The sequence below is a fragment of the Ranitomeya imitator genome, chromosome 7, assembly GCF_032444005.1.
Source record: "Ranitomeya imitator isolate aRanImi1 chromosome 7, aRanImi1.pri, whole genome shotgun sequence".
Lineage (NCBI taxonomy): Eukaryota > Metazoa > Chordata > Amphibia > Anura > Dendrobatidae > Ranitomeya > Ranitomeya imitator.
The window spans coordinates 187,558,232-187,579,898 of NC_091288.1; the positions used below are offsets into that span (position 1 = coordinate 187,558,232).

General features: G+C 44.3%; 1 protein-coding gene across 1 annotated transcript in view; it reads right to left on the bottom strand.

Annotated features, from left to right (window-relative positions):
- Positions 1-1,463: 1,463 nt before the first annotated feature.
- The window catches only part of BHLHA15 (basic helix-loop-helix family member a15), a 33,436-nt gene continuing 13,232 nt past the window's right edge, over positions 1,464-21,667 (bottom strand). Inside the window, exon 2 of the mRNA XM_069734219.1 lies at positions 1,464-6,937. Within this exon, the coding sequence (XP_069590320.1) occupies positions 6,325-6,858 (534 nt within the window). The 5' untranslated portion in view covers positions 6,859-6,937 and the 3' untranslated portion in view covers positions 1,464-6,324. The remainder of the gene's footprint in view (positions 6,938-21,667) is intronic.

Below are 21,667 nucleotides of genomic sequence, written 5' to 3' on the forward strand. Positions count from 1 at the left end.
TCTACAGAACCTAATAATTGTATGATACAATATTGTTCTGCTCCAGGAAGACATCCAGGCCTCTCTTGAACCCCTCGACTGAGTTCGCCATCACCATGTGACACTATGTATTCCAGCCACCCATCCATCCCTCCATTCCTCATCCATCCATCTGTCCAGGCATACCTCCATACATCCATCCCTCATCCATCCCATGCAGCCTCGATGTCATCCAGGTGCAGCCACTCATTCCTTAGTGGTTCTCGGCCTTGACGGTTGAATCTTGGCACCGTCCAGGTTGGAAACTGTTTATCCCAAGACATGGACGGTCGTGGGACAGAGCGACGTCAGGTGAGGGATATGGTTGTTTTTTTATTTTTATTTTTTTTTACAGGAGACAAAGGCTTCAATGGAATGGGCGTTAGATGAGTATAACTGTGTTTGTTATTTTAAATAAAAAAGGAAAAGTGTGTTTTGTTTTTATTTCAATTAAAGGACATTATTATTGCTGTGTTTATTTACCATACAACTATAGGATTAGTAATGGAAAGGTGTCTTATAGACGCCTCTCCATTACTAAGCCGTGGGCTTGAAGTCAGTGGACAATACAAAGGTGACCCCAACCCCACAAATATGAAACCCACTTGCCACCGTTACAGGGCAAGTGGAAAGAGCCAGGCAAAGCGCCAGAATGGACACATCTAATAGATGCGCCTTTTCTGGGCAGCTGCAGGCTGCTATTTTTAGGCTGGGGAGGGCAATATCCTTGGCCCCTTACCAGACTGAGAATACCAGCCCCAAGCTGTCTGCTTTGGCTTGGCTGGTTGTCAAAAATGGGAGGAATCCTATGCCGTTTTTTTTAATTTTTTTAAATAAATATGGGAACCCCTCTTTTCTTGATAACCAACCATGCTAACTCTCACAGCTGAGGGTTGCAGCCCCCAATTGTCAGTTTTGCCTGGTTGATTATCAAAAATGCAGGGGAACCCATGCTGTTTTTTTTATATTTAATTATTTATTTAGAGTGCAGGTGCCGGCTGATGGGAGTATTCATTAGCCGCTGCCTGCTCTCACTGTTATTAGTGGCAGCTGGTGTAGGCTGACGGGAGCAGTAGTCCCATCAGCCGATGCCAGTGACCAGAGGTAAACTTTACCACCGATCACAGCTGTGAGGGAACTGCGGCTGACCCGGCAGTAATGTTTTTACCGCCGATCAGAAGCAGTGTTTGCACATGACATCTCAACAAACAGGAGGGCCAAATCTGAACAGTAACACGGACTTCATGGTGGTGCTAATGAGTTCAAGTCCTCTTCCTCTCTGAAAAGGCAATTTGCATATTACATTTCCCAGAGGAGCATTGCACGGCGCATACGCCTCCTTACCTTGTCAATGCCAGAGCCAGTATGTCACTCTCTACAAGGAGAAACGTTACCCCTTAGACCCTGGATCCAATGAGTGAGACAAGAAGTCAGAACACACATGATGCATATAAAATCCATTTTATTAAATCTTTACATATTCAATGCTGGATGCTCTGGCCATTTTGATATAGACATTTATTGTACTGTACCTGGATCCGGAGATATGGGGTATCATGTCCTGTCCATACACAGATCTTGCTACTTATCTTGCAATTAACACGACTGATACCAGCATTTAGCTTGGTCCAAGAGGCATGTAATTGACTATGGTAATGGGGTCCAAAAGAACCGGAAAAGTCTAATCGTCGTGATTAGTGTTTTTCCCTGAGAACTGCTGTACATCCATCAAACTTTGGCTGATATATTTCTCTATAGGTTATTTGTCTATATACATCCTTCAAAATGCAGAAACTCACTGGAAAATAATAAAAAAAAATCTGATTTATTATGTAGTATTTTTTTTATTTTTATTTAGCTACGTCTTTTTCTTTCCCCCCTACGTCATCGGAGAGCAACTAAAGAACTTATTAGCTGCCTGACTGCAAATGGGAACTGCAGAAAAACATGTGGCACATGCATCGGAGCTGAATTCACCCATATCTTTTGTGCACCATGTATGCAAAATGATCCATTTTTGCCATTTGTATGATTTTTTTTTTTTACATTAAAAATAATAAAAAGGTATGTTTCATTTTTCTATAAACTCTTTTGAATCGATTAAAAACTGATGCAATGCTGATCCATTTTTTAAATGCACCCATTGATATGTATAGGCGAGTCTCATCCCCAAAAAAACATTATTGGTCAATGTAAAAAAAAAAAAAAACATTAATGTGAGCTACCACGTTAACATTGAGGCAGTGTGCGGTCCATTTTTCATACGGACCAAAAACGTTCATGTTACCATAACCTTTAGGTATGGTCCCATGAAAAGTGACATATACCAAATTCAATACATAGTTATAACAGTATAGAGTGCCAAATCTGCCACATCCATGTGCACCATGGTATTAGTCACCTGCAGGTAAATAGTGTTCAAACCTGAAGCAGCTACAGGGAGGAAATGAAGTTATATCCCCCCTGCAGCCGCTGCTTCGAGCATTCAAAGGGAACCTGTCGCCTCCAAAACCACTAGTGTGCATTTAGATGTCTTACTTGTACATATGAGAATATCAATGGCTTTTTTCTTACACTTTATTGGCAGAAATCTGCTTATGGCTATGTGCACATCGTAACTTTTAGACGCCAGCGCAGCAACCAAATGTTCCCAGGCACAGTCTGTGGCCGTTTTCTTGAGGCGACTTTGCCTTCGTTCTTGAAGTGACCTGAAAAAGATGCCATGTGCTCATACCCTAAGGTCTAGGTTCACATGGAGTTTTTTATGTGGATTTTCATTCTGCTTCAATATCCAAATCATGGAGAATTTGATGCAGTTTTTGATGTGGATATTGAAGCAGCTCCACTGAAAAAAAAACGCCATGCAAACCTGGCCTAATGGCATCATTCTAGTGCATGGGGTTTGTCTGTTATTACACAATTGATTGAAATAAGGGGTGCTGTTTTCCATGAAAGCACTCAGACAAAAAGACCAGGAGAATTCATAGGATCTCCAAAACGAGAGCTCTCCTAACACGGCTCCCCGTGTCGCACCAACTTTTTCAGAACTCTAAAACTTCAGCAAATGTTTAACTTTACTGGTGATGTCATTAGCTCCCATGTCGCTGCCAACTGGCTAATGCTATAAGAAGGAAATGCAGATTGATCAAACAAGATTTTTTTCCTAACTCCTAATAAGCCAGAAGATAAACAGTGATTTAATATACCAGGAGAAGCGAGTACGCTCACTAACAAGGTACACACATAGCTAGATATCTTTAAAGTCTGTCACTTGGCAGGCAAGTCTATCCGTTGTGTGCCCCTCTGGCAAAAGGAAGACGAGATCTTCCAAACTTTCCTGACATTTCAGCGGTTGCCATTTATTTGCTTTGAAAATTAATTCTTCTGTGCAGATCCTGCTCCGAAGAGTCCGGGACGTGATTTGCTGCCAGAAGATCATTGCTTCTGTCACAAAAAGCAGCAGTGCCCAGAGTCGAGGGTAAGTGCTGCACCGAGGCCATTCATTACCTACATCCACCTGTCGCCTCCTGGCAAAACAGAAGCTGCGAGATTAAGACATTCTGTACGAGGAGAGGTAACTGTCTTCTAGATAAAACGATTGGACTCGCTGTATGTGCTGAAGGCGAGAAGGAAAAGAGGTAATCGACCGCTACAGGGAAGAAACGTCAACACAATGGCTGTTCCTTTATCCTTATGGGGTTGCAATTCATCAGCAAGACTGGTGTCCAAAACGCCACTTTCTAAGGCTACTTTCACACTAGCATCGTACGACGCACGTCGCAATGCGTTGTTCTGCAGAAAAACGCATCCTGCAAAGTTGTTTGCAGGATGCGTTTTTTCTCCATAGGCTTGTATTAGTGACGCATTGCCACACGTCGCAACCGTCGTGCTGTGGCAGACCGTCGGCACCAAAAAACATTGCTTGTTACGTTTTTCGGTGCGTTGTGTCCGCCATTTCAGACCGCGCATGCGCGGCCGGAACTCCACCCCCTCCTCCCCGCAACTCACAATGGGACAGCGGATGCGTTGTAATAATGCATCCGCTGCCCTCGTTGTGCTGCGTTGGCACAGGATGCGTCAGTACGTAGGCCCGACGCACTGTGACGGGCCGACGCTAGTGTGAAAGTAGCCTGTTTTCACTGGAACACAAAATTCATTAAGAAGTGTACAACAACTTGATACAGAGGAATGTGTCGCGCGTAGGATAGCTAAGAGGGGCCTTGACTGAGCGCAGCTAACACAATTATAATTTACCCATAAAGTACAAGAGAAACGTAGTTCTGTCCCTGGCTACAGAACACTTCCTGGGGTGGCGCATATTTTAGCTGCCATGTGACATCCCAAGAAATATTTTGCAAGGACAGAAGTTTGTTTTTTTTTTCTCTAGTACTTTACACCACTTTTATGGTCAAATTATAATGACTTTTGTTGGCTATGCTCAGTCATGCCCCCTATTTGGTAACCTATGCTCAACACCAAAATTTGCAAATTGGTCATAATCTACAAATATGGTGGTCAGTGGACATTCTTCAAGAGACTACTACGGTGGGACTTAGATGGGATAACTCAGGCCAGTAACTGACCATCAACCAAGAACCAGACCCAGGCAGTGCTCAGAGTGAAGAAACTGTGATGAGACTTAAAAGTGCGTTGGGGGTGTGCCAGTGCCTTGTCACGCCCCCAATGCACTTCCAGGTTAATTTGCATGTAGTTTCAAAGCTTGATTTTTCAGCGCTTACACATCGGATTACTACAAAACAGGCATTATTTTTGTTGCTGTACTACAACGTATACAGCCATGCCACTTGTTCCACTTGTGAAATCTTCATGACCGGTTTCCTTTAAACAGCAGCATATTCATCAAAAAGTCATATTGTGTTATAAAGCAAAACACCTAAAGATAATATACACATTCTCTCGCACCTTGAGCTAAACCTTGTTTAATGGCAGAAGTAAAAAAATAAAAAAAATCAAAGTGTGTTCTTCACCTGTCCCAGGGTTGTGTCTGCTATGACAATTCAGCACCATTAAATGTAATGGAGACTGAACGGCAGTACCACACACAACCAGTAGGTAGCTGTGGCGCTGTTTCATTAAAAAAAAAAAAAAAGTACCCTGTACAATCAATAGTTCACTATAATGAAGAGGTGAGCTTTTGCCTTTTCTATTCTTCATCCTCTGCCAGAATCTACTCATTCTACACTATAATGCCTACTCAATGTGCTTTACTGTACAGTGGTACCATTCCCCAATATTTCCAGTAATTATAGGGAAAAAAAAAAATTACTTTCTTATTTTTCCAGTTTTACCCAAGACAAAAAAGTCCTTTTTTAGGGAAAAAAAAATATATAATATATACATCATGTCGACCTACTGGACTTTTTCACAATTTTTTTCAATATTTTACTCCAGTGCAGAATGACGATTGCAGCAGGGAAGTGCTTAATGCAGCTCCGTTTTTATGGGATTTAACCCCATAGCTGCTCTATAGCATATATTTATATATAATGTATATCATAACCTTCATATGCTATCAGTCTCGGTCAGAGCTCCGTCACAATAATGGGCCCCAAAGGTCATTTATTCGTCAGTAAAGTATTTCTCATGGGACAATTCACCTTTCAGCCCTAATTAAACATATTTTCCCTCTGTGCAATGATATCCTCGGCCCCAGTCCAGCCCTAGGAGATTCAATTGTCTTCATATTCTATACGCCGCTACTGCTGCATGAATACTTATCACGTGTGTCAATGACATTATTACAAGGTACCTTTCTCTTTAAAAAATATTTATCCTAAAACCAGTGATTATGACATTACAGCTGATTGCGACCCCATAATTTAATAATTTACATAACATTCATGCTACGCTGATCCTACATCCAATTATCCACCATTAAAGGTTCACTTGTCACATTGTACATGCCGCCCTGTTGATGGTATAAAGCAGATTCATATATACCGTAACTTTATGTTAAAAGACTATTTATATCCCTGCTTATTGTAGGCTTAGGGGTCCAGTGGGCGGTTCTACTTGGTAATGGGCCCACCCACTGGACTCCTACGCCTAAAAAGAGCAGGAATTCCGAGAACCTATACCAAACATATATATTAATCTGCTCCATTTCTCCCCTGTTTAAGTGCAGATATCACGTCCAATGTGCCAAGTTCTCTTTAATTACCAGTAAAATGTGGATAATTGGCTTCTGGATGGAATATTTTGTATGATACATCATTGTCATAGGACAATAGAGTCTTTTATGTTTCTTCGGCACTAAAGTTTTAAAAAAATCCATTGAGCTTGGCATCAACTACCTTGCCGAAAGCTGTGGATTTGTGTAGAGTACTTTTCTAGGTGTTCGTCATTGTCCTCCTCCCCGTGTTGCTGCTGGTAATGTTGATAGAGCTTTCCCCCTCTCCTTGTATCCGTCCTCGGGTCCCCGGGCAAGCAACCGCTGGACATATTCAATACGGTGGCGGTTAAAGTGTTTATGTAGTTTTTGGCCAAGGTAAGCGTTTCGATTTTGGACAATTTCTTCTCAGCCCTGACGTGTGGAATGACTTCTCGTAGAGCCTGGAAGGCGTTGTTGAGCTTGTGCATCCTCTGCCGTTCCCGTTCGTTGCTCTCCAGCCTACGGACGCTGTGCTCCTTCCCTTGGGAGGACTGTCTCTTCCTCCGATTGCCGCTCTTACCGGGTTCTTGGCTTTTACTCTTACTCTTCTCCCGGTACACGTAGCACTTATCGTTATCATCCTCGCTGGAAGTTTGCTGTTCCGGACTCTCTTCGTCCTCCAAGTCGATTTCCAGTCTTCGTCTCGTTGATCTTGGGTTTGTCTTCATATTTTAGGGTAAAAAGAAACAAGGCAGATTGATCTTTCTCCCAAAAGGCTTCTTCTGACTTTATTCATCAAAGTGAGACCTGCGAAAACACATTGAGTCAATTAGAAACTGCCCTGAAACTGGGTACTGAAAGTTCACTGCACCTGGTGCATGGTGGAGAAAAATCACAAATCGCCGCCCAACGAAAGAAATTGTGGTGCCTCTCGTAAAAAAAAAAAAAGACAAACAGCTATTGCTCACTTTATGGGACCTAGACTTGTCCTTGTTCCGGCAAGTCCTGAAAGTGAACGGGAAGGTGGCAGTACCAACACGCCATCCTCTAAGAATGCTTAGTAGTGTTAGCAGTATGGCACCAAGGTTATGATGTTTGTATTCTTCATTAAAATTTAGTGAAAGAACCTAACATACACGGCTCAATGTTGGGGTCAAATTTAATATTGAGTTCTTCTAACGGATCGATGTCTTCTAAACGTCGATTCTATGTGTGATCATTTACTGCAAGGGCGCAATATGCGGCCCACTATGTCAGTGTTTGGAGCCCACTCAGCCATCTCTGACTCCTCGGAGTTCAGGAACTCTCATAAATTATGGGGATAGTTGCGAGTACTGTATGGTCACCTTGACGCCTTTTTTTTCTGTGTAGTGCTAAATAAATAAAGAGATGACTTTCTGTCTACAATAATGGACCCACTTCTTGTTAGATTATGGCCTAACTAGAAGGGTCGATATAGGATCAGAATACCCTTTGGGAGTGGTACAATCACAAAATTTGGCACTCCGACACAAAAAAACAGGTTGTGCACGTCTGCTTTACTATTTATATGCATCATGAAGAATCAGACTCCATATAAGTCTAAGGCAGGGGTGTCAAACTGCATTCCTCGAGGGCCGCAAACCATGAGTGTTTTCAAGATTTCCTTTGCATTACACAAGGTGCTGGAATCATTCTGTGCAGGTGATTAAATTGTCACCTGTGCAATACAAGGAAATCCTGAAAACATGACCTGTTTGCGGCCCTCGAGGAATGCAGTTTGACACCCCTGGTCTAAGGAGACAAAGACTAGATATCTACAGAATATGATGATCCCGCGAATATTGCAATTTCTATTCAACTGATGCATGTTCTGATGGGAAAAATTGCCCAACTCCAATCCATCTTTTTGTGCATTTAGGCCGCGATTCATCAAGCCTGGCATTTTGAACACCATTGTCTTGGTGAAGTGTGAGCTGGAGAAGGATGTGCAAATTTCATTAAAAAAAAGTGCATCTCTTAATGATTGGGTGCATTTTTTAAGAGGTTGACCAATTTCAGGAATTTGGTCCCGATATTGTAAAATAACAAACTCAGCAGGTATTCCCCCCACATTGGGTCCAGTCTTGGTGTTTTGGCTGCAGTGGTCCAATCACGTGAACCGCGCATGTCACCGCTCTAACCAATCACTGAGCTCAGGGAGCGTGCCATCAACCTCGGCACATCCCCTGAGCTCAGCGATTGGCTAGAGTGGTGACACGCGCTGTTGACATGACGTCACCGTGGAGGCAAAACATTGAGACCACTTAAGCAGCAGGGACCCAAGGAGGGCTAGGACCTACTGAGTTTGATTTTTAACAGAATTTGGGAGTCATTTTCTGAAAGTGGACAACCCCTTTTAGCATTCATTATGGTAGTGTTCCCCAACTCCAGTCCTCAAGAGCCACCAACCGGTCATGTTTTCAGGGTTTCCTTAGAATGGCTCAGGTGATGGAATTGTTGCCTGTCTAGATGATGGAATTCTCACCTGGGCAATACTAAGGAAATCCTGAAAGCATGACCCGTTGGTGGCTCTTGAGGACCGAACTTGGGGAACACTGCATTATGGCATTTTGTTTTCCAGTTTTCTGGATTAAACATCTTAAAAGGAAAAAGGAGCCCTGAAAATTAAGCAGCAGTAACAGATGTAGCCTCCTGGTTATTATAGGTCAAGGGGCTCGGTAATTTCCATCAATCCCATAGTCTTTGAATGGAGCTGCACAGTTTACGGAAGGCTTATATGGGAGACTTTCATTCCACTCAGAAGGAGAAGAAGACACGAGACCCTTGTTCTGACCATCAATAGGGCAACCAGCGAACTTCAACCATGATCTATTACATGTTGATGGAACACCCCTTTAATTTCTATCCTCGTGTTTATAGCAACCTCGATGCTTGTTGGTCTTTTCTAAGCTCAGTGCCACCATTGGTAATGGAATAGTGGACTGTAGTAGAAGACCACAATTATCTAAACCGGCTTCGGAGGTAAACTAGGAAATTGTGCATTTTATAATCTTTTATATTATTCTGCTTTTAAATAGATCATCTAATGTACAAAACTAATTTTCACATTCAATACTAGGAGCTTCAGATTTAATACAGGAGGAGGTCCGCAATTCAGGACCCTCACTTATCACCCAACGTTACAAAGAGCGTCTCCCGCTCTGGAGGACTGTGCACTTCCCTGCATTACATACTCCATATATTGCGCAATTATGAAATACCTCATTTCTCCTGCGGAGGCGCTGGTGGGGAATTGAACACTTGTTACCAGATCTAAACTGATTGATTGGAATCAGCCTATTATGGGGTGGGGAAGAAACGGGCGCATCCAAACAAAAGTGTAAAAAATATCCACAGCCTTAAAGACGACTTGTCACTTGCCTTAAATATAAATTTTTCATATTACCTGGTGTGAATGCCGCAGTTCTCCTGAATTTGATGTTACTTTTCTTCTGTTCCTGCATCACTCTGTTTATTAGATATGGCCTCCTCTTCACTGTGTATAATTCTAGTGTTGTTAGCCAACGGGGCGGGATTGTCAAGTAGGACTACGCCCACTTGGCTAAAAAGTCTACATCTATATACAGTGAAGAAAGGACCATATCTCAGGAATGGAGGGGCTCAGAAACAAAAGAAAAATAGCGCTGGATTCAGAACAGCAGTTTTTACGCCTGGTAAAAAAAAATGCATATATGTGTCAAGTGACGAGGGCTTATATAATTTTGATTGTTTTACTTGATCACACCTATAAGAAAACTCATTCATTGTGTTATATATTTAATTTCTATTTTTGTTCATAATTTGTGCTCATATTTTTTTTTTTTGCAAATTAACAATGTCTGGTGGGTTTGGGGGTCGTGCAGCCCAGGAGGGATAGACATTATGGGACCCCGTACTCGATGACGATTCTATATGTTTATTCAGAACAATGAATGGAAAGTAAAGGGTTTTCTAATGATATAAAATGCTGTAAGACAAGACCGGTGAGACCAGCGCTCATCAGTGGCGGCGACGTATGGTAGCCGTGACGTATGGTGGCCGTGACGTATGGTGGCGGCAACATATGGTGGCCGTGACGTATGGTGGCGGCGACATATGGTGGCAGCGACGTATGGTGGCGGCGACGTATGGTGGCCGTGACGTATGGTGGCCGTGACGTATGGTGGCCGTGACGTATGGTGGCGGCGACGTATGGTGGCCGTGACGTATGGTGGCAGCGACGTATGGTGGCGGCGACGTATGGTGGCCGGGTGACAATTGGATCTTTGTGCGGGACCTGAATGGGGTTAAGTTATAATTAGGATTTCTAAATCTTCCAGTGATATTTACCAATGAGTCTTAATCTGTAGTCTATGAAGGCAGCCCGGAGCCTGATGATTACTGATAAGAAATCTGATCTCAACGTGACAAATAAAGAGAAAACACACATCAAAGATCGGCCCAGGAACGTGGCAGAACCTTGTTTGCAGAGAAGATGAAGACGTAACAGAGAGTCTGAAGCGAGGCAAGACATCCAACAAGGATGAGGGGAATAGGGCATAATAGATCACATCCAGGGGTGACCGGCTACTATGCTACATCCAGAGGTGGCCGGCTACTATGCTACATCTAGAGGTGGCCGGCTACTATGCTACATCTAGAGGTGGCCGGCTACTATGCTACATCCAGAGGTGGCCGGCTACTATGCTACATCTAGAGGTGGCCGGCTACTATGCTACATCCAGGGGTGACCGGCTACTATGCTACATCCAGAGCTGGCCGGATACTATGCTACATCCAGGGGTGACCGGCTACTATGCTACATCCAGAGGGGGCCGGCTACTATGCTACATCTAGAGCTGGCCGGATACTAAGCTACATCCAGGGGTGAACGGCTACTATGCTACATCCAGAGGTGGCCGGCTACTATGCTACATCCAGAGGTGGCCGGCTACTATGCAACATCCAGGGGTGGCCGGCTAACATGCTACATCCAGAGGTGGTCGGCTACTATGCTACATCTAGAGGTGGCCGGCTACTATGCTACATCCAGAGGTGGCCGGCTACTATGCTACATCTAGAGGTGGCCGGCTACTATGCTACATCCAGGGGTGACCGGCTACTATGCTACATCCAGAGCTGGCCGGATACTATGCTACATCCAGGGGTGACCGGCTACTATGCTACATCCAGAGGGGGCCGGCTACTATGCTACATCTAGAGCTGGCCGGATACTAAGCTACATCCAGGGGTGACCGGCTACTATGCTACATCCAGGGGTGGCCGGCTACTATGTTACATCCAGCGGTGACCGGCTACTATGCTACATCCAGGGGTGACCGGCTACTATGCTACATCCAGAGGTGACAAGCTACTTTGCTACATCCAGAGGTGACAAGCTACTATGAAACATCCAGGGGTGACCGGCTAACATGCTACATCCAGGGGTGACCGGCTAACATGCTACATCCAGGGGTGACCGGTTACTATGCTACATCCAGAGGTGACCGGCTAACATGCTACATCCAGAGATGGCCAGCTACTATGCTACATCCAGTGGTGGCTGGCTACTATGCTACATCCAGGGGTGACCAGCTAACATGCTACATCCAGGGGTGGCTGGCTAACATGCTACATCTAGGGGCGGCCGGCTAACATGCTACATCCAGAGGTGGCCGGCTAACATGCTACATCCAGGGGCGGCTGGCTAACATGCTACATCCAGAGGTGGCCGGCAAACATGCTACATCCAGGGGTGACCGGCTAACATGCTACATCCAGGGGTGGCTGGCTAACATGCTACATCCAGAGGTGACCGGCTAACATGCTACATCCAGGGGTGGCCGGCTAACATGCTACATCCAGAGGTGACCGGCTAACATGCTACATCCAGAGGGGGCCGGCTAACATGCTACATCCAGGGGTGGCTGGCTAACATACTACATCCAGAGGTGACCGGCTAACATGCTACATCCAGGGGCAGCCGGCTAACATGCTACATCCAGGGGTGGCCAGCTAACGTGCTACATCTAGGGGTGGCTGGCTAAAATGCTACATCCAGAGGTGGCCGGCAAACATGCTACATCCAGAGGTGGCCGGCTAACATGCTACATCCAGGGGCTGATGGCTTCTATGCTACATCCAGGGGTGGCCGGCAAACATGCTACATCCAGAGGTGGCCGGCTAACATGCTACATCCAGGGGTGGCCGGCAAACATGCTACATCCAGAGGTGGCCGGCTAACATGCTACTTCCAGGGGCGGCCGGCTCTCATACTCTTAGGAGGCACTATAATAGGCTGTGAGAACGTCATGTTTTCCTGGGTGCCCATACAGAAGGGCCGACCTTCAGAGTCTGGATGGCATCTTGACCCGACCAGACAGAAGCCACGGACATTACTGGCGCACACAGTCGGCCATACCAGATACAAGCATAACCTATAATTATTGATGAAACTCTGCCAGCCAAATAGCTGTGCCCAAACCAATGCACCAGACACAGGGCCCCATTGTGCGGCTCCTCGTCTCCTCCATGTTCCCGCAATGCTCTGTACCTCAATAACACAAATTAATGGCATTCAGCCGCCATAATGTCTCCGTCTCCTCCTGTGCTATTTTCACGCCACAATACCAAATATATTTATTTATTTATTTTACATCTTTTTCTTTAATGGGGTAAAAGCCCATTACACCATTACAGCCCAGCACCTAACCACTGAGCCAATGTCATTTACTTCACTTTTCAGGGGCTTTATTGTTATGGTTAATTAATTTATAGGGGTTTTATTGTTTTACTAATTTTACACACTAAAATCATGTTTAAAGGGTTTGTCTATAACTTTTGCAAATTTTATTAATAGGCCTAAAGTGGTGCAAAAGTAAAAAAAAAAAAAAACAGACGGCTCTGCTCCTTCATTCTGCTTCCGGCGTCCAGTCTTGTTTGAGGGAGGTGTGACTTGACCACTGCAGCCAATCAGTGGCGGCTGATTGGCTGAAGCCTTACGTTCCACCCAAGCGGAAAAAATGGCGTTTCCATCTCTTCCAGTTGGACGGAAGTAAATCTGCACTTTGTTTGTAGGATTTTATTTGTAAACCATATGTACATGCAGAGGACAAAGACAAGTCCTTACATGGCCGATCCATTTCCCCGATACTGAGAAATCAGCGTTTGAATTGTTATGCAAATGAGGCTGAAGATCTATGTGTAGATCTGAAGCCTCTGTCACGCCAGCTCTATTTCCTGCCGTCCAGCCAAGATGTTCTTCAGCAAAAAGGCCACCAGCTTTTTCCTGAAGGAGCTTCGTTGGCGGCGCTTCCGTCATTGTTTTGCCACCAGCGACATTTGTTAATAATTACTTGAAACTATAACTAGCGAGTGGTTTCTAAATGGAAGCTGCCCCCCAAAAATGACTATGCTACTTTTAACCACTTTTGAACACAGAAGTGGTAAAAGAAGTAAAAGAAGGCAGCAATGTCTTTTATACATTTCTGTACTACGTTCATTTTTTGAGGCTGTTTTGCAATTTTTTTTTCAGGCAAATTCCGCCTGAAAAAGACGTCGGCTATAGTCTGACTGGCGCTACAGTCAGGAAGTCCCGGTACATCGCTGCCCCCGTGATCATTGCTTCATCTCTTACATCAGATACATATGTGCAACGGAACATTAAATGCATTTTTTGTGATACTTGTAAGTGCTCCTTTAAGGAGAAAGCCCATAATACCTTCCTTAAAGGGACTCTGTCACCTGAATTTGGCGGGACTGGTTTTGGGTCATATGGGCGGAGTTTTCGGGTGTTTGATTCTCCCTTTCCTTACCCGCTGGCTGCATGCTGGCCGCAATATTGGATTGAAGTTCATTCTCTGTCCTCCGTAGTACACGCCTGCGCAAGGCAAGATTGCTTTACGCAGGCGTGTACTATGGAGGACAGAGAATGAACTTCAATCCAATATTGCAGTCAGCATGCAGCCAGCGGGTAAGGAAAGGGTGAATCAAAAACCCCCAAACCCCGCCCATATGACCCAAAACCAGTCCCGCCAAATTCAGGTGACAGGTTCCCTTTAAACCACCTCTCCACCACACAAGATGGACACATTACACAATGAGACATCTGTGCGGTGGTTTGTACAAATCAGATGTAAAAACAAACAACTCAAAAACTATTAATAACGTTTCACTCAAGTGATTGAGAAACTGCAGGATAAAAAAAAACACAAAAAAAGAAAATCAGTTAAGAAGCTTTTACAACTATCTGTTCAGGAAATCTGAGTCATGGCGCCTCGGATAAGAGCTGCACAACGCTCACATCATATCCCCGGAGAAACCAACGGCTTACTATAGAATCACTGAATATTAGCAGTGAAGGGACCGCCGTGTCCAACCCCCTTCTTTTGTGCAAGTCTATGTCTTGAAAAGGTTTACACCATTTTGTCTGTTTTTTTGGAACAATGTTTTTGTGACTTCATAATAAATGTGAAGCAATTTTTGACTTTTTATACTTAGATGTAACAATTTCTATGTTTGTCAGTGCTCCTCCTAGTTTTCACGTCCTTTTGACAGTGTGCATGGGCTCCCATCTTGGTATTGGTGCAGTGCCTGTCTATGGCTTACCCAGAGCTCCCCTCTTATTAATGGTGTGGTGCCCATCAATGGCTTATTCAGTGCTCCCCTCTTGGTATTGGTGCCCATCAATGGCTTATTCAGTGCTCCCCTCTTGGTATTGGTGCCCGTCTATGGCTTATTCAGTGCTCCCCTCTTGGTATTGGTGCCCATCAATGGCTTATTCAGTGCTCCCCTCTTTGTATTGGTGCAGTGCCTGTCTATGACTTACCCAGCGCTCCCCCTCTTAGTTATGGTGCGGTGGCCATCGATGGCTTAACCAGTTCTCCCCTCTTGGTATTGGTGCGGCCTGTCTATGGCTTAATAAGTTCTTGCAACAGGTTTTTAGTTGCAGACATCTTTATAAAAAATCTGCCTTGTGTGAACGCACGTCTGCGCCATTGATTACATATTAACGTTCATTCGATCATCACCTTCTGCTCCTGTAACCCTGGGGGGTGGGGTGGGCAATGGTAGAATGGACACGGACATATTTTACCACGGCTCCCACTCACAGATGTTAGGAACAGATCTGCAGCTGAACATCTGGGATACTGTCATATGAAAGTCGCACAGGGCTTTTCGGCGCGGCACATTTGCATAGTCGTGCAGGTTTCACAGGAGTTTCTGAGATCTACACCACCGACATGGTCATGAGAAGTCAGAAGGTAGAAAGAGATGGAGAAGACTTTATTGTCCTGTGCGGGGCACAGCGTTGGCATCTTTTTTGTTTTTTTATTTTCTGTTCAATGTTCTGATGAAACCAGTTTATAAATAAATCTCAGATCATCCTGCCCTCCTGATAATAGTCAATGAGGCCAAAATATCACTGGGAGGATGAAATACAAAGGTGAACTTCAGAAAAAAGCCGGGGGTACGGTGCCAGGGTAGGGTACGGTGCCAGGGCAGAAAACAGGCACACGCTGACCCAGGTCCACAATACACAACAAGACTGAGCAAAACAACATTATAAGGAGGAGGATCGGTGCTACGATGGGGGACACAAGCAAAAGACCCTCCTCACTGCATCCTGCAAGGGTCAGAGCCGTTGGATTTATTAGAAGTGGAAAGAAATCATGGGACATATTTCTACCAACATAACTTTGCTGATATGTAAAAACCTCATTTTGTCACGTGTCACTGTAACCTCCGCTGCACTGATGATATTGGAATAGTGGAGATCATATCTGGATCACTGCGCAGGAATCTATTCACTGACCAGTTTTATCACTACAGAATACAGAATAGATGAATATATATATATATATATATATATATATATACATATATATATATATATATATGTATATATATATATATATATATATATATATATATATATATATATATATATATATATATATATATATATATATATAGCCTTTTTTTCTTGTCTAGATAAAACAGATGCAAAACCTTGCATGAAATAATAGACTGCTATCTGGCATTTCCCCAGCAGAGGGCGCCTACTGGATACTATTTTCTCATGGAGTTCCAATGTATTAGCATTAAGTGCTCCCCCTAGTGGCAGCCGCAGTCAGATAGAATTTTATCATTGTGGCTAAGGTTACACAGCATCCGGTGGCCATGAAATATAAAATTGATAGTTGCTAACTCCCTGCCTGTTGTGCTGTGCACCGATCTCTCACTCTTGGCAGCGACTGTCATGCTTTTTGCAATGTCACATCGACAGGACAGTTCCTTCTATTCCACCCGGCTCTGTCTACAGGGAATCACTGCTGACATCATGTTGACTGACTGACAGCTGCCTAACTGCTTGACCCTTAGGGAAAAAAAGTCCTAGATAATCCCTTTAAACTGCTACATTACGATTAAGGCTGCATTTTTCACTGCTAAGTTATGGTTCCCAGTAGTGATGAGCAAACGTGGTTTGATAAGGTGTTATCTGAGCATGCTCGGGTGCTAACCGAGAAACTTCTTGCTCGAATAATATGTTCGAGTCCCCGCAGTTGTTCGACATTCGCAACACATGTAAGGATTGCCTAACAAACAAGAAATCTTTGCATGTGAAATTTGCGGGGTGAAATCTGTCAGACTAGTATCCAGTGCAGCTCAGTCCTCAGTGGCTAATTAACCCCTTCATGCCACAGCCCATTTTCATTTTTGTGTTTCTGTTTTTTGGCTTCCCACCGCCATAACTTTTTTTATTTTTGATAAAATGATACCAAATATGTGTATATTTGATTTTTTTATTATTATTATTTTGAATGGGGCAAATGGGGGGTGATTTAAACTTTTATATCTTATTTTATTTTTTTTTATATTTTTTTAAATTTTTTTTAACTTTTCCCTTGCTTCAAAATTCTCCAGAAGCTGCGATCATCAGATCGCTTGTGCTAAATAGAGCAGGGCAGGGAGGGAGAAATGACGCCCTCCCGCCGGTGTGTGGTAAATGCCACTGTCAGTGACTGACAGCAGTATATAACAGGCTAACATCCACGGGTGGAACACCACTCCACCCGCGACTGTTAGAGGCCCTCGATGGCTGATTAAATGAGTTGTCGTGTGCAGGGAAAGATGAGGAAGAGGTGGAGAAAAACTACTAAAGAAATGCATGCGGATCGTGTCTGTATGAGTCTGAACTGGTCCCAACTAATGTTGCAAATGTCTTCTAGGTCACCAGAAAGATAAAAGTCCTCGCAGCCCGTTGGCAGCGAGGGGGACGCGGAATAAACCTCTGCTGACGGTGTAACAGCCTGACCTCTCCCATCATAGCGAATAGTTGCATTTTCTATTTGTTCTTCTACCGTACCGAGATCTTTTGGCCTTCACAGAGTCCCCGGCTCTAGGTCACCTGCACTGAAGTATGACGACACGTAAGACCACAGCTCCGGCGAGGCTGAGCCTGTCCTACTACTTATCAGGAACAATGTGTTCCTATTTGGTTGCTTTATTTTCTATTCTTACTCTTGGAAGGTTGTCCCCTCCTAGCTATGGCTGGATGTCAAGGTGCTGTGTGTATCTGACTATCTGTAGAATCTGTCACCAGCTTCTTGCTCCCCCATCTGAGAGCAGCATTATATAGGGGAAGAGACACTGATTCCAGTGATGTATCACTTACTGGGCTACTTGCTGTAGTTTTGATAAAATCCCTGTTTTATCGGCTGCAGATCTAGCAGTTCTCTAATGTTGAGCTCTGTATAACACTACCGATTGGCAGCTTTCTGACTGTACACTGTACATAGGCAGAAAGCTGCCAATCAGTGGTGAGGGCGGGGTTATACATAGCTCATAAACAGAGGACTACATAGCAGCAGGTTTACTAGTCCTCTAGTGATAATCTCCTGCTTATAAATCAGTGATTTTATGAAAATTACAGCAAGCAGCCCAATAACTGGAATCAGGGTCTCTTTACCTACATTATACTGCTTTTAGATTAGGCGGCAAAAACTGGTGACAGATTCACTTTAACCCCTTTCTGACATGCGCCGTACTAGCACTGCTCTGCAGGAACTGCGTTCCCGCAAACAGTAGTACTAGTACGGAGGCACGATCGTGTAGTCTCAGGTTGAGCGCCGTGGCGATCGCATGCAGGTACCAGCTGTGACAGCTGACACCCCGCAGCAATGCCCACGATCGGTGCTAGCGCCGATCATGGGCATTTAACACCTCTGATGCCTCTGTCAGTAGTGACAGCGGCACAGAGAACAATCACATCACGTTGTTCTGGTGGGAGCGCGCAGGGAGCCCCCTCCCTGCGCGCTCCCACCAGAACAATGTGATGTGATCGCGTTATTTTGGTGGTCTCCATCGAAACCCCTGGATCCAAGATGGCCGTGGGGTCCTTCCGGGTCCTTCAGTGAGGTGGCTTGTCAGCGCCTGCAAGCCTCCTACACTGCCTGTCAGATTGCTGATCTGACACTGTGCTATGCAAAGTATCAGGTCAGAGATCTGACACTATACAGGTCCTTCTCAAAAAATTAGCATATAGTGTTAAATTTCATTATTTACCATAATGTAATGATTACAATTAAACTTTCATATATTATAGATTCATTATCCACCAACTGAAATTTGTCAGGTCTTTTATTGTTTTAATACTGATGATTTTGGCATACAACTCCTGATAACCCAAAAAACCTGTCTCAATAAATTAGCATATTTCACCCATCCAATCAAATAAAAGTGTTTTTTAATAACAAACCAAAAAACCAACAAATAATAATGTTCAGTTATGCACTCAATACTTGGTCGGGAATCCTTTGGCAGAAATGACTGCTTCAATGCGGCGTGGCATGGAGGCATCAGCCTGTGACACTGCTGAGATGTTATGGAGGCCCAGGATGCTTCAATAGCGGCCTTCAGCTCAACCAGAGTGTTGGGTCTTGCGTCTCTCAACTTTCTCTTCACAATATCCCACAGATTCTCTATGGGGTTCAGGTCAGGAGAGTTGGCAGGCCAATTGAGCACAGTAATACCATGGTCAGTAAACCATTTACCAGTGGTTTTGGCACTGTGAGCAGGTGCCAGGTCGTGCTGAAAAATGAAATCTTCATCTCCATAAAGCATTTCAGCCGATGGAAGCATGAAGTGCTCCAAAATCTCCTGATAGCTAGCTGCATTGACCCTGCCCTTGATGAAACACAGTGGACCAACACCAGCAGCTGACATGGCACCCCACACCATCACTGACTGTGGGTACTTGACACTGGACTTCAGGCATTTTGGCATTTCCTTCTCCCCAGTCTTCCTCCAGACTCTGGCACCTTGATTTCCGAATGACATGCAAAATTTGCTTTCATCAGAAAAAAGTACTTGGGACCAAAAGTCAGGCGCCTCTGCCGCTGTTTATGGTTCAAAAGTGGCTTTACCTGGGGAATGCGGCACCTGTAGCCCATTTCCTGCACACGCCTGTGCACGGTGGCTCTGGATGTTTCCACACCAGACTCAGTCCACTGCTTCCTCAGGTTCCCCAAGGTCTGGAATCGGTCCTTCTCCACAATCTTCCTCAGGGTCCGGTCTCCTCTTCTCGTTGTACAGCGTTTTCTGCCACATTGTTTCCTTCCAACAGACTTACCATTGAGGTGCCTTGATACAGCACTCTGGGAACAGCCTATTTGTTGAGAAATTTCTTTCTGGGTCTTAAGGTACCTTCACACATAACGATATTGTTAACGATATCGTTGCTATTTGTGACGTAGCAACGATATCGTTAATGAAATCGTTCTGTGTGACAGCGACCAACGATCAGGCCCCTGCTGGGAGATCGTTGGTCGCTGAATAAAGTCCAGAACTTTATTTCGTCGCTGGACTCCCTGGAGACATCGCTGGATCGGCGTGTGTGACACCGATCCAGCGATGTCTTCACTGGTAACCAGGGTAAACATCGGGTAACTAAGCGCAGGGCCGCGCTTAGTAACCCGATGTTTACCCTGGTTACCATGCTAAAAGTAAAAAAAAACAAACACTACATACTTACCTACCGCTGTCTGTCCTCCAGCGCTGCGCTCTGCACTCCTCCTGCACTGGCTGTGAGCCGGAAAGCAGAGCGGTGACGTCACCGCTCTGCTTTCCGGCTCCCAGACAGTACAGGAGGAGAGCAGAGAAGCAGAGCGCAGCGCTGGAGGACAGACGGCTGTAGGTAAGTATGTAGTGTTTGTTTTTTTTTACTTTTAGGATGGTAACCAGGGTAAACATCGGGTTACTAAGCGCGGCCCTGCGCTTAGTTACCCGATGTTTACCCTGGTTACCGGCATCGTTGGTCCCTGGAGAGCGGTCTGTGTGACAGCTCTCCAGCGACCAAACAGCGACGCTGCAGCGATCCGGATCGTTGTCGGTATCGCTGCAGCGTCGCTAAATGTGAAGGGGCCTTTACCCTCCTGCTTGAGGGTGTCAATGATGGCGTTCTTGACATCTGTCAGGTCGCTAGTCTTACCCATGATGGCGGTTTTGAGTAATGAACCAGGCAGGGAGTTTATAAAAGCCTCAGGTATGTTTTGCATGTGTTTAGAGGTAATTAGTTGATTCAGAAGATTAGGGTAATAGGTCGTTTAGAGAACCTTTTCTTGATATGCTAATTTATTGAGACAGGTTTTTTGGGTTATCAGGAGTTGTATGCCAAAATCATCAGTATTAAAACAATAAAAGACCTGACAAATTTCAGTTGGTGGATAATGAATCTATAATATATGAAAGTTTAATTGTAATCATTACATTATGGTAAATAATGAAATTTAACACTATATGCTAATTTTTTGAGAAGGACCTGTATAGTGATGTCCAACCCTGGGACAATGTAATAAAGTTTTAAAAAAAATTGAATGTGTAAAGTTATTTTTTTTTTAACCCCTTCATGACCGGGGGATTTTTCGTTTTTCCGTGTTCGTTTTTCGCTCCCCTCCTTCCCAGAGCCATAACTTTTTTATTTTTCCGTCAATTTGGCCATGTGAGGGCTTATTTTTTGCGGGACGAGTTGTACTTTTGAACGACATCATTGGTTTTAGCATGTCGTGTACTAGAAAACGGGAAAAAAATTCCAAGTGCGGTGAAATTGCAAAAAAAGTGCAATCCCACATTGGTTTTTTGTTTGGCTTTTTTGCTAGGTTCACTAAATGTTAAAACTGACCTGCCATTATGATTCTCCAGGTCATTACGAGTTCATAGACACCAAACATGACTAGGTTATTTTTTATCTAAGTGGTGAAAAAAAATTCCAAACTTTGCTAAAAAAAAAAAAAAAAAATTGCGCCATTTTCCGATACTCGTAGCGTCTCCATTTTTCGTGATCTGGGGTCGGTTGAGGGCTTATTTTTTGCGTGCCGAGATGACGTTTTTAATGATAGCATTTCGGTGCAGATACGTTCTTTTGATCGCCCGTTATTGCATTTTAATGCAATGTCGCGGCGACCAAAAAAACGTAATTCTGGCGTTTCGAGTTTTTTTCCCGCTACGCTGTTTAGCGATCAGGTTAATACTTTTTTT